General features: G+C 40.3%; 1 protein-coding gene across 1 annotated transcript in view; it reads right to left on the minus strand.

Annotated features, from left to right (window-relative positions):
- Window positions 1-607: 607 nt before the first annotated feature.
- The window catches only part of HSD17B12 (hydroxysteroid 17-beta dehydrogenase 12), a 69944-nt gene continuing 56495 nt past the window's right edge, over window positions 608-14056 (minus strand). Inside the window, 4 exon segments of the mRNA XM_065754953.1 lie at window positions 608-1211; window positions 1470-1619; window positions 6287-6352; window positions 10235-10316. Of these exon segments, the coding sequence (XP_065611025.1) occupies window positions 1107-1211; window positions 1470-1619; window positions 6287-6352; window positions 10235-10316 (403 nt within the window). The 3' untranslated portion in view covers window positions 608-1106.

The raw sequence follows: 14056 nt of genomic DNA on the forward strand, positions 1-14056 counted from the left end.
GAATGCATCCATCAGTGCTGAAGGACAGTGACTCGTTTCAAGCTCTGCATTTAAAGCGCCAGCAGTCTTTCACACAGCAACCAGCAAGCAGCATGTAACTCATGACATTTATCCACACTGTTATCATCTTTTCATCTATTCACCTATTACAGACAGCAGGCTCTGAATTTTTAAAAACATTACAAACTGAAGTTACATACAACTGAAGAGTTAGACTTCATATTCAAGAAGCAAGAATTTAAATACTTATTGAAATGTTATTTTGTGTTTATATTTATAGATGAGCAAATACACTCATTTGGGATTTTTTTTTTTTGGCCCACTTCCCATCAGTTTATAACCAAAAGTCACACTGAACCCTTGAATTTTCCATAAAGGACCGCTCAGGTTTTGCTGCATGAACCCATTTCAATACAATACCAACCCACGAGCAGACTTCAGAAACCATCAGGATAAGGACCATTTCTCATCCTTCCCAAGTGGAGATCCTTTGTAGGTTACACAGACTGTGCAAACACAGAAGTCTGAGGTGGAGGTACTTTTGTTTTACAGAGAGATGACTTCTACATAGCCTGAGCCTGTCCCTCCCTGCCCATGGCATCCCACTCTGATTTACTGGACCATGTGGCAGGGGAGCTCAACCTGATCTGGGAAAAGTTACACTCTGAATAGAACGAGATCACCTCCTCAAAGAAATATACTCCCTTCCCACACCTCCCTACCTTTCTAGGAATATGTTAGAGAACTACTACTGTTCTGCCCTTCACCCCCAGTCACAAGACACATATGTGATGGATGCTATATAACCAAACTGTTCTTCAGCACTGCAGTGTCTGATCAAGTCCATTTAAGTATTTCTTAAAGCACAGCATAATTTTAGTCCAAAACTCTTCCCAACTCAATAAACCTATAAAACAAAAGAAGTCTATTTTGAAATCAGTATTAGAAGTCAAGAATTTGTCTGTATCCTCTAAACAATGCTGTTTTGCTTCTTAGAAAGCACACTTACAACTGAAGATATTTAAAACATTAGGTCTACATGGTGCCAAGGTGCAGGCACGGAACCTGCAGCAGTTCCAGGCTTCTGAGATCTAGCTGCCTGCAATTTACTTCTCCTTCAGCTTTTTCAAAAAACGAGCCCGTATTTGTTTGTTTGCTTTCATGACTAAACTCATGGCAGCAGGTGTGGGTAGAATAGAGAAGATCCAGGCCTAGAAATTAAAGGAAAAAAAGGTCTCAGTACAGTCTGTATTAAGCCAAATCAAACCATTACTGGCATATGTAAACATTACAAAATTATGACTAGAAGTCAAATAAAATTCATTTTTGTTCTTAGGTTCAATAGGTACATTAGGTTGGAAAGGACCTACAAGATCATCTAGTCCAACCATGCTCTTTACCATTCAAAATTGCTCTTCTATCATGCAGATAAAGTGCATCAGATCCATGCACCTCCCAGGGTAACTTACCATGACAGCATGGGGCAGGCACCCGTTGGTCTGGGACTGCAGGCCTACTGTGCCTATGGCAGCTCGTACATACGTCTCAGGGCTGGGCTTACTGAAGGTTGGCTTGCGGATTTTGGACAGTTTTGTTGCCACGTAATAGGGGAGAACACTCTGCATGTAGGAAAGATCACAAAAGGCAGACAACACTTTCAAATTAACTTACAAATGTAATAAGGAACCAAAACCTCCTACATATTGAACGCTGAAACATGCTAGCTTAAACTAGCCTTCTTTCTAATTCCGATTAAAACATCTCAGTCTACAGTACTAACATTTTTAATCAGCTATCTTGCAACACGCTTCATTAACAGGCCCATAAGCCATGCTATTCACAAGCTTTCAACTTCTCCTCAACCTAGGCCTCTGAAGTAGTCAGAACACCACGGACTACAGCTGTTCAACCAGGTATTAGTATCTCAGAGATATCACACACTTACAAACACTGGAACCTTACCAGCACTTTAGAAGGATATGCACAGTCCAATAGCTGTACCAGTGATTCAGTACCTTCATCTGCTACAGTCTGCACAGCTGTAAGCACCATGAGTTGCAAATCTTTATAGCAAGTATCTGAAATGCATCCTTCCTCTTCTGCTATACTAGTAGATCTCAAAATGAGAATATCATCTCTAAACTCAGCATATTTGGGCAAGTTACACTTAAGAAACTTGTCTCCAAACATTTAGTCTTTAAAAGAACAATGACCACACGTTCTTGATCTCAGAAACATTAACTTTACCACTCTGAGAAGCATAACATGAGTGAAAGGACCAGCTACAAGTCTCAGTGGATATAAAACCACAGATGTATAATAATTCAACCACCACATACAGGAAGCATGACTATGCTAGCTGTTTAAATAATGTACTACCTTTAGATGAGACTGAGAATACAGGTAACATACTGAAAGATTCCTCATTCAAATGGAGAAAAAAACTTGGATACCCGAATTTCAGAAGTGTAAGCAGTCACCACAGCCTTTAAAGTCACCAAAAGCTCTGATAAGAAAGCTACTCAGCCTGTGTGGTGGTTGGGCCTGTACAGGTAGCTAAGCTCCATCACAGTGCTCTCTCCCTTCACCTCCTTGAAGAAAGGAGAAAAAGGGTATTGGGGTTGAGGTAAGGACAGGATCGCTGACCAATTACCATTATGGACAGAACAGATTCAGTCTAGGGAAATATCCAGTAATTTACTGCCTATTGCTAACAGGTTAGGGCAGTGCAAGCAAACTAAAGACACCTTCCTCCCACTTATCCTCTTCTACTCCTCCATGGGCAGCACATGGAGATCTTCCACACAGTGCTCATGGGTTGCAGGGAGGCAGCCATCTCCACTGTGGGCCGATCCTGACTGCAGGAAACTGCTGCTCTGTGCCTGGAGCACCTCCTCCTGCACTGACTTGCCTGAAAGGCTGCTTCTCTCCATTTTCTCACTTTTCCATCCCGGCGGCTGTTCCTTAGTTTTTTTTCCTTTCTTAAATCTGCTCTCCCAGAGGCACAACAAGCACTGCTCATGGCTCAGCTCTGGCCAGGAGCATATTCCAGCCAAACGGAGCCATCTCTTAACTCACATGGGGCAGTTTCTGGGCTCTGCTCACAGCAGCCACACTAGCAGTCCCCCACTACCAAAACCTTGATGCATAAACCAATGGAGTCTGATACTGCGTGCTACTGTAATAGCACAAGTGTTTAGTATAAGCTTGTCCACTTTTTGTTACACTTCTAAATTGAATTCCAAATTTAACATTTTATAAAAAAACTAAAACTCCTACACTTCTAAGGGTTTGACTGGGAAACTTCTTATTCACAAGCAAACTGAATCCCCACTGTGCCCGCAGAGTGTGGTATGAACTTTATAGCCAGTGTTTATTTTCTCTCTTCTGCTCAAAACAGACTTGATAAATAAGCCTCACCACCCAACTAAAGCACTGGATAGCATGAAGGAGTGAACAATCGTGTGCAACAACACTTGAAAATGCAAGCATATGGTAGCACCACTGGTCAGCTACTGATCCAGACTGCCTGGCACACAAAAGCATAGGATTACACTCCAACATTTTATTTCCTCACAAGCATTCCCTAGAAAATAAGAACTACATTTCAGAAATGTTAGATTTACCATCTTTCTATTAGCAGCACGTTATTTTAACAGCTATGAAGAGATCTGTTGAATGCATGAAGTTGATTCTCCTCCCCACAATGATCTCAGCTGCTCACAAGCTGTATCTGAAACTAGCAGTACAGATTAAAAAGTAAACCTTTTGCTGTCTAAAGCATTTTATTTAGCATTTTTTGTATTTATTTTGTATTCAGGCAGATGGACCCATCGTCATGCTACAGTTCCATACAGACATAAACAAACACAGAATTAACACTTCCTTACAGTGAACCCTTACAGTGGAAGCACTAGTCTGAAACTAATAGTACTATATTTCTGAAGGTGAGAGTGATGAACTTCAAACAGCCCAAAGTAAGTGCAGTTTTCCTAATGGCTTGAAGGAGGTATATCAGCTAACCTTCACAGGAACGCACCTGTAATATTGATTAGTGGGTCACAGTAGCTTAGGAATGAGAAGACAAGGACAGAGACTGCAATAAAATTAGCATAACAAATAGAAGCTGTGACAGTTATTGGTCATCAGGCCGACATAACCCAGAAAGGCAAAACACTGCCTACTTTTAGGGACAAAACCCAATACTACCTGAAATTCAACACCTGCAGCCAACAAGTGAGTTACAGCTTACCAATGCCCATCAGGTTTTCTGCAGGAAAGCATATTCATTGATAAAGAAAACTGGATTTAATCTTCATTTGTGTTCATAATGTAAGATACTGAAAATGTTTTCATAGCTTTTCTATATCCAAAGCTAGAAAGTATTTCCTCCCCATACTATGTGTGTCCACACTGTGTTTAACACCTTTAGCATAGCACGTTGTTCTACATGTGGTTTTTTGGTTGTCTCTTTTTTCTTTTCTCTTCATCTTTTCAGTATGCATAGATATTCTGTAATAAGCTGAGTCATAAACGAGCAGCACACGCTCCTTCTTCATTTTCCTCTTAAAGCAACCACGCTATTTTGAAAAAAATCTGGAAGATACTGCCTGATTACAAACACACAGATACAGCAGACCTCAAAGGTACAACACTCCCTTCTCCTCCAAGCTCCCAACTCTAAATATTCTTACACTGAGGTAAATATCAGCAACTTTACTTGAGTTGACAGCAGAAAACAAAGATCAGACACCCTAACTTAAGCAAAAGACTTTTCCAAATGAAACACAAGATCTGAATCAAACTCCTAGAGGCAGCTCTGGAAGGCTTTTCAAGGATGGACATACCTTCCATCAAAACTACTCGTGTTGACTGAGCTTGTTTCAGCATGCCTCTAAGTAGCACATATCCTCACTCGCAGAAAAAAAACATGGAAGGGTGGGAGGGGGAAATCACACCCAGCTTGACTGCCACTGAAGCTGTGTGTTGATAGGTAAGGTTGAGCAGGAAAATAATCCTATCAGATGATTTATTGATCTTAGTAACACAGAAAAGAGAAATAGCCTGTTAAATACCCAGAGCATATGAAAGATGCAGACAAAACAGGCCTTTTGCTTACACAAAGCAGCATCATGCTCTACATAGGAGCAAGTATTTTACAGGAATCTTAATCAGTATGCTTTATTAGGAGAATGAGGTGTTCTCAAAACTAAGAGCTACCCAATGTTTGTGCTTTAAAATATAACAGACTCAGCCAAGTGTCCTGATGTGGGTTGAGGGTAATGAGTTCTAGAATTAGCCAAGCCAGGAGTTGCTACCATTTGATGAAGTACCAAGACGTGCTGAATCTTGTCTTATATTTTAGATGACTGAGCAAGAGAGGATTAGCAAAAGGCACCTTACTGAATCCAGAACCAAGGGCAAATCCAACTAGAATCCCAGAAAGATGTTCTTTGAGAAATGAAGACAAAGAAATGGACAAGAGCTAATGCAGTCTGCACAAACCCTGAAGATTCACAGTTGTCTTTGCAGTACAGGTAAAATCTTACACCTCTTTTATCAAAGCTGACTACTGCTCTTGAGAGCAACAGATGTAATTAGTAATGAAGAACTCAGCGGGTGTGATCCATAACCAAGTCTGGAAACGTTAGCAGTATTTGGAAAGGAAACACTAATATTAATGCAAAATCCCTATAAAGCTGAGAAACTGGCTTGGTTTGCTCTTATATACCTATGAAGAAAAAAAAGCCCTAAAAGAACCTTTGGAATGCAAACAAGTGGGGCAAAATGCAAAACTCACCAGAAACATGGAAGTCCAGTACTGCACAAAATCTGCATCACCCTATTATGTACAAGGAGTCTCAGGCTTTTGTTCTTGTTACTACGCTTATGCTAGCAGTTGGTTCACTGACACTGTAGGGAAGAGATGGCTACTATTTTAGTCTTTTCAGCAGTTACTTATTTGGTATCTGTATAAATGCAGTTCAAAAGTAGATTCCAAAAAAGTTAAACTGCACAGGAGTATTTTAAACTTGTGCACTACCCTTTCTGGAAGGCATTATACTTAAAAGTGCGATTACCAACTTTAGGTAAAAAAAAATATATATATCAGCTATTTCAAGATGCATTGTTTCAGGGTAACTTAAGAAAACTGCTAATAGGATCAAAGGAAATCCTCATCCCTAATCTGTGTCATGTTCATGAATAAAAGAATATGCTGATTGCCTTTTGTTACCAAGACACCAATGTTGCTGTGGTAACCACACTTACATGAGAAGCTACTCACCTGCACAATGATGCCCTTGCTCTTGTATTCTGCATGGAGGCCTCGAGAGAAGTAATCCACAAAAGCCTACAGAGAAAAGAGAAATATGCAGTATGCTACACATTAAAATGGAAGCTACCGTTTGGAGCTTTATGCAAGCATATTTGATTTACTATTTATAGCTTCTGTTTTCAAAGTGAAAAACCTTAGGCTTTCAAAGAAACTTTGCAGATTACAGCAATGTCATCTAAACAGAAACCTCATGCTTACAAGGCATTTTTACAGAAATGAGACTCAAATCTAAACAAATAAAACCTTTTTTAATTTAGAAGGAAGGTGAACTAGATTCATTACATACAATCCAGTTAAAAAAGGAAAAGAAAACTGAGTTCACATTATTCATTGTGTGTGTCATCTTCTTAGACTTTTTTTTTTAAAGAACGATTTAAATTTCTCCTGTGCGTGGTTTTTAAAACGTGTTTAAATACCTCATCCTTTGCCATTTAATATTTAATAACATTAAGAACATTCTATGATGATACTTTTTCCAAGCCTCAAAGTCTACTACCATAAAACGCCTTCCAAACTTCTGGAAATTCTAAAATTTCCAAGGCCAAACATTTGAAGAAGGAACCAAAAGGGCTAAAAGGTGGGTATGCAAACCTGCTGACACATCTGATGTACCACCTCCATGAAGGGAGGCCCACATGCTCTCTTCTCCCTTATCGCTTAGTTTGAGATGCACACCTCACACCATGATAAAGAAGTACCAACCATGTAACAGCTCAAGGCTACTCAGCAGTTCAAACCAGTGCAGATTCCCTCTCCCTTTCTTCTAAACCATCTTCTCTCCCCAAGTAAAAAATAAATACAAAATAAATGAGTTCAAGTATTTAAGAATCACAGAATCGTTGAGGGTGGAAAAGACCACTTGGAAGAAGAAACAGCTCTAGAGAAAAAAGGATATTAACAATAGCAGCATTTACTTCAGACCAGCGCCAGAACAAACAGAAAAGCTCTAATATTGCACCTGCTTTACAAGAAAGTAACTACTTAAAATAAAAATAGATTTTGCTGAGTAGCTGATAGCTCATCTTATTCTTCACCTTCAAGTTGCACGTACCAGCCAGAAGCAAGCTCATTAAAGCAAATAAGCTTATCTTCTGCACAACTATTCTTTTTCCCTTTTCCCCACCAGTGTAAGTTCTTAATGAAAGACAGTACTCAACATCAAGTCTCTAAAATGCAGGGCTAACAGCAAGGATTAGAGTGAGCTAGCAATGCTACTGCAACAATATGAGGAACTTGTATATGTACACACAAGTAGCTGGGTGCAGACCCTGAACACTATTGTCAGATGTGTGGTTATCACACACACAACAGAGTATATCAATAATCTATTAAGAATAAACGAACAAGCTATATTCTGTGAATCACAATGTGCTTTGATAATTCAGAGTTCTAGCTGCTTCCACTTGACAGTCCTGAAATCAGTTACTGCTTCAAATATGGAGAGACAGTATAAAGAGACTGTCATCTCTACTGCTCAATGAGCACTCCACACTAAAGAAAACCTTTGTTTTACATGAGAAGGAACAAGCAACTTCTAGTTTCTAAATAAACACCAGATTTTTTTTCCTTCTTGAAGAATTCATTTCCAGACAAGTTGGGTCGTTTTACCTCCAGATGCTCCAGTGCTTCAACAGCCCCTAACTTTAAAAAGTCCTAAGAATGATCTCTAAATAAGAACACTCTGAATAAGCAGATAATCACAGCACACAAGAACCAATTTCTTCTCACTGGATATCTAGTAAGAAATTCAAATACTTGAGAAAAGGTGGGGAAAAAAATCATATTTCACTTCGCATTGGTACTAATGCAGGTAGATAAAAAAAAAAACAGGAATATGATTCCTTTTTAAGCATCTAAAAGGGAATTCTCCACCTGAAGGTTAAAGACTTGGACTGCTTATGTTCCTGACGATTAGACAAAGCCATTGACTTAGACCTGGAGGATACTATACTTTAAAACCTCTCTATATAGATGACAAAAAAGCCCTAGAAATTGCAGATATAGTCTTTCTATAGCTACATTAGTGGAGTCACTTTCATGCTTACTAATCTTGCTATGGTAGAAGATGAGCAGTGCTGAGAATAGGCAAATTAATTGAGTTTCTTAGGAGGAAGGGAGTAATATTTGAGATTCTAATTGAAAAAAAAAAAAGACTAGGCAAAGCAGCCTAAGGTATATTATCTCTAAAATCAGAAGCTCACATCATTTGATAAAGCTGAAGGCAATGCCACAACAGAAGTGACCTTTACATTAAAGCAGAACTGTGCTGTCAGAAAATAGCTATTTCAAGAGCAAATTTTATCAGCTATAGTTAATTCAGGCTTTCACAATTTCTAAACTTAAACACCCCTTACACACACTAACATTTCTTCAGAGTAAATAGAATAGCGTGCGTAAGTTTTTCTCTTGACATGAAAATTTGGTCTGTTCTGACATGAAGGACACTGTCTGAAAGCACCTACAGTCCAGCACGGTTCTACTTAAACTCTGAAATTCTTTAAGTATTGAAAGCAATTGTCAGGTGTATCTGAAAAAAAACTATAGTGCTACACTGCTTGAATATCATGTCCTTAATGCCTCTTGTGTTTGGTTTTGTTATGTATACTGTGAACCCATGTTTTGCCTTTGGGTTGTTAACAGGAGACCTTTTAGTTGAACATTTCAGAAGCTCATACACATACCTTGGGAAAAAAAAATAAAACCTGGCTGCAGAAAGACAAAACTGTCTCAGCTGACAAAATGAGACAGTGGAGCAGTAAATTTAACATGAAATGTAGATTTAGAGTAATAATATACTGTTACGCCTAGAGAGCATGTATTTGATATCATCATCTGCAGCATTCTCATTTGGAAGTTGAGCAGATATGTGCTGAAAGGACAAACTGTTGGATAGATAGAAAACTGTCTGGACCACCAGGCTCAAAGGGCTGTGATTAATGGCTTGACATCTGACTAGTAACAAGCAGAGAACCCCACAGATCAATACCAAGGCCTATATTCTTCAATACCTGCCATCAGCAACCTAGATGATGGTGCATTGTACATCCTCAGCACATTCGCAGATGACAAAATTAGATGGAGTGGCTGACACGACAGAGCTTCAGTCCAGAGGGACCCTGTTCAACTTGATGATTGTTAAACTTCATGAGATCTCTTGACTGGCTCAGAGTGAAGTGCAAAGTTCTGCATACCAAGCAGGATAACCCCATGACTTAATGTTGGATAAGTATCAGCGCTGTAGAAAGAACCTGGAATTTATGGTGGCTGCCAGGGAGAAGGTAAGCCAATAATCCACCCACTGCAAGACGATCAAACCACATACTAGGCTATATTAGCAGGACTTAGGGCCAGCAGCTCAAGAGAAAATAATTATTTGGTACTGGCAACACACTAGAGCTCTATCTTTTCTCTTAACTGAAGTGCTAGACTTAAGGCAAACAATCAAAAAGGAAGAAAAATCTTTGGTTCCTGCAAACACCAGAAGAAACGTACTTAAATATATATGCACATTCATCCCTACCATATGCATCTATCTTATACAAGATTAGAGAAAAAAAGTTTCAAAGTCTCAAAATAAGAAGTTGTATTATTTGTCAGTGTCCTTCCTCAACCTCACATTAAGACTGCTTAGTACAGCAGCACCCTTTGCTGTGCGTGATGTAGTACATAAAACTGTCATGTGATGAGTGCGTGTGATGTAATACACAAAACAGCAGTTTCCACACCAGCAAACTTTTGCATTCGTTTTTATCTTGACCTTCCAGTTTCCACTACTTGCAAATTTTAAGTTGGAATTTTTAGTTCATGAAAGCACCACTAGATGGACACCAAAACATTTATTCCTGTAGTGTTGGCTCACGTTTGACACTTGATTTCAGTGTACAAAAGAATATTTACCTTGGTTGCAGAGTAAAGAGTCAGCAGTGGAGTTGGATACATCCCAGCAGCAGATGAGATGTTCAAGATTACCCCTTTTGATCTGAAAGTGAAGATAAATTCTGATGAAATAAGCAACACAAACAAAAACCTTTTATGTTTCAGAAAATTACTGCAAACCCTAAGAAAATCTTCAGGATGCAATTGAGATAATTAAGATGCGTTTAAAAACTTCAATCAAATTCTAAACTGATATTTACTAATACGCCTTCAGGCACAATGTAAGCATTCAAGCAGCTGGAATAAATCAGGAATAACTCCAAGGTCAATACAGCAGGAGAATCAAGCTCCAGTATATGTACATTGAGCTCAACTATGCAAAAATCAATCAAGTGAAGCTGGCACAAATTCAGAAGGCAACTTTTAAACCTTGGGTTAAGGTGGCAGAAATGACAAGTTTGTTCTGTGAATTACACTCGGATAACTCCTTTTGTCACAAGTCTACATATCTTCCAAGTGTTACCTTCATGATGAATCTTTAAGATAACAAGCATTTGAATCTACTACTTATATACAGCAATGTTTTAATATAGAGTAGAAGATAGACAGAACAACAGAAGAGTTGTTTTACAGCCACATTACAGTAATATTTCAGGTATCCCACTGAAACATTCAGTTAAGAGTACCTGAAACTAGCTACCACCAGCTCTGCCAAGCACTTCTAAAGCATGTGCTGCCAGGACAGATACCAGGACTTCTGGATTTCCTAATCCAGTAACTATTTTGAATGTGTCCATTTCTGTGACCAGTTTTACATACAAAAGCAGGCCTGTTACTTAGTGCTACGTAGAAATCAGAATTAATTTAAAAATTTAGGGCAAGTAAGCTATTAGAGGACAGTAGCAGACTGTTCAAAAAGTGGAAGCTGCCTCTGCTTCTTCCTACCCTACAGCAGACCTAAGCCACTTTACCTGAATGCACCACAAAGTTTTCTGTGTGCATATATGTGCACGCTGATCATCACACATCTCAGCTGCTGTAGATTCAGAGTTTCTTATCACATTTGTTCACCTACACATAGCCTGTGTCACTGATGCTACAATGACAGGACAAGAGGGAATGGACACAAGATGCGCTGGGGAAGATATGAATTAGATTTGAGGAAACATTTTTTCTCTGAAAGAGTGGTCAGGCACTGGAATGGCCTGCCTAGGGAGGTGGTTGAGGCACCATCCCTAGCGCTGTTCAAGAAGCGTTTAGATGAGGTGCTAAGGGATTTGATTTAGTAGTTGGGTAGGGATAGTGATAGGAGGATGGTTGGACTAGATGATCTTGTAGGTCCTTTCCAACCTTTTCCAAGTAATAACATGGATCCAAACACATGGAATGAAGAAAATAAGGCTACAAATTCATCATGAATTTCCACAACAACAGAATGCTATCAGTGGACGTTAAGAGGTTTTTCATATCCAGACAGGTGGAGCTCATGGTATTGATCCATGAGCTCATCTGAGGATTAGCAGTGAAATGAGTATTCCTGCAGTTTTTAAGAGATTACCAGATTGGAGAATGTCACAAGGAACTTTTTATAAGGCTAAGAAGGCTGTGAGCAGAATACAGAACGGCTGATGAAAAATCAATATTAACAAAACCAACAGCACACACTAAAGGAAATAATGTGAATTAATCACATCCTTTGCAGAATTCTACATCAACTCTCCATTCCCTTGAAGAACTTGACTAAATTAGTTCTCTTGCATGGCCATCACCAGGAGCATCCCAAGGGGAGGCGAGCAGGGAACAGCAGGGACACGTCCATCGCACCCAAGTCCTGCCCTGGTGTCTGCAGAACGCTTCTCTGTCCCTCCCAACACAGGACGGAAGAACCTGATAGTTTGAGAAGAAAGAAGAAGAGGAAAAAAAAGCCCTGATAGATGGGAGAGGTGAAAGGGTTCAATTTAGATATTTAAGAGAAGAGCTACGATAAGAGTATAAAGACTAATGAATAACAAAGATCAAGATCTTGATTTATCCTCCTATAAAGCAAAAAAGAAGAAGACATGAAGCAAAAGGCTGTGAAATCTACATCAGATGAAGGCAGTGCTCTCCCAGCGCTCAGACTGGAGGAGTCACCGCCACAACACGAAACAGAACGAAGCTTGACAGGACTTGATGAGGGTGAAGCATGTCTAGGGACGACAGGACTCCCCTGTAAAGCACGCACAGAGGGGTGCACGGGCACCCAGGGGAAACACTTCCAATCACTCCCAGCCCAACGCAGCAGCAGCACTGTGTAGAGGTCCCCGAGGGCAGCAGGCCGCACCCAGCCCACCCCGCTCTCTGCAGCCCGTGGCTGCAGCTATATTTAGCCATCCCGTTGCCGTGGCAACCAGCGCCCGCTCCAGCTGCACGCCATGGAAGGAGCGCTTCCTCCCTAATGTCATTAGACACTTGCTACTTCCCCAGCAGTAAACACCAGAGTTGGGCGTTTGTCTAGAAACAGTCAGCAGAGTTCGTTGCTGCGTGCCCAAAGACATCGAGGCTCGATGTTTGGATCTGCAGTCTCTCACCTAGGTGGCTGCCTGAAAACTGACAGAGGAACTGCTCATTTAAGTGAAATAGGAAGCTGCAAATTATGGATGGTCACTGTGAGAGTCCAGAGCACAGGAGAGGAGACACAGAAGGATCTAAATGCCACTGCCAGAAATGGCATTCGTCTCATGCTGTGGTGCTCATCAATAACAAGTAAGGGTCATACCAAGACATAGATGAGTTTTCTGCTAACAGACCTGGATGTAAAGCATGCCTGCTCAGCTCTGCATTTCTCTAGTAACACCATCAAGCCAACCCTCGGGTACATCAAAACATGCAGCGTGGGTGCAAGATGCTATGGTGCACCACATTACTCCGTGTGCTCAGCACACGGAGAGCAGCAATGGGGCAGAAGCCACAGCCTTGACTCAAACAGATCTGCCGTGTAAAGTGGCTCTGCAGAAGCATTCAAAATTTGAAAAAAACTTCTCTTTTTTTTGATCACTATTAACCCTTTCTTTCCAAACTGCTGTCCTTAGGATACCTGAGGTGAGCCAGGAATGTGAGGCAAAGAAACATGACCTCAAGGATATTCAGATAGCTCAAGGATAGTTAGAAGCAAACTTGGGCCCTGCTTACATTCAAACTACCTCTGCTGCTGTAATATCTTTCAGAAAGACAGGACATTCTGCAGGCAGAACGTGCATCATTCTGTTCTGTGAAATGGAAGAGATCAAACTCAGTCAAATGAATAACTACGATGTTTCTTTAGACAAAGAAGAAACTGAGGCAATAAGTACCGTTGTTGTACTCATATTGACAGTACTTTAAACCCCTAGAAAGCAGGATGGCTTTGGTCATGTTGGCATCTTCACAAGGACAATGATTTCACTAAAGCCACATGCCATTACCAGCCACGTAGAGGACCTGGGCAAGGTGTAACATTTGACTTCTGAACCTTAACTACCACCACTGCAGTGCAACCCTCACAACCTTAGCCCCAGCTCTACCAGGAAATATCAATAATCACCTCTCCCAGATTCTGGGGTTTTCCTTTCTAAATCAAGTTTCCTTGCATGAAATAAACCCCCTTCTGCTTTCATTCTTACCTCCCGATTGTCTCAACTAACAAGTCTAAGCTTGTCATCAACCTGACATGCTAGGTACCAACTCCAAGACTGGCCACTGGTTCTGATGGTTTGTATCCATGAAGAAACTTCCTTTTAAAAGTGAAATATGTGCTCTCCATCTGTGTGACACTAGAATAATTGAACCCATTTCCACAGTGAAGACTTCTAGATTGTGTGAGGA

This window comes from Cyrtonyx montezumae, unplaced genomic scaffold, assembly GCF_038088225.1.
Source record: "Cyrtonyx montezumae isolate F1298 unplaced genomic scaffold, pur_monq_1.0 scaffold_10, whole genome shotgun sequence".
Lineage (NCBI taxonomy): Eukaryota > Metazoa > Chordata > Aves > Galliformes > Odontophoridae > Cyrtonyx > Cyrtonyx montezumae.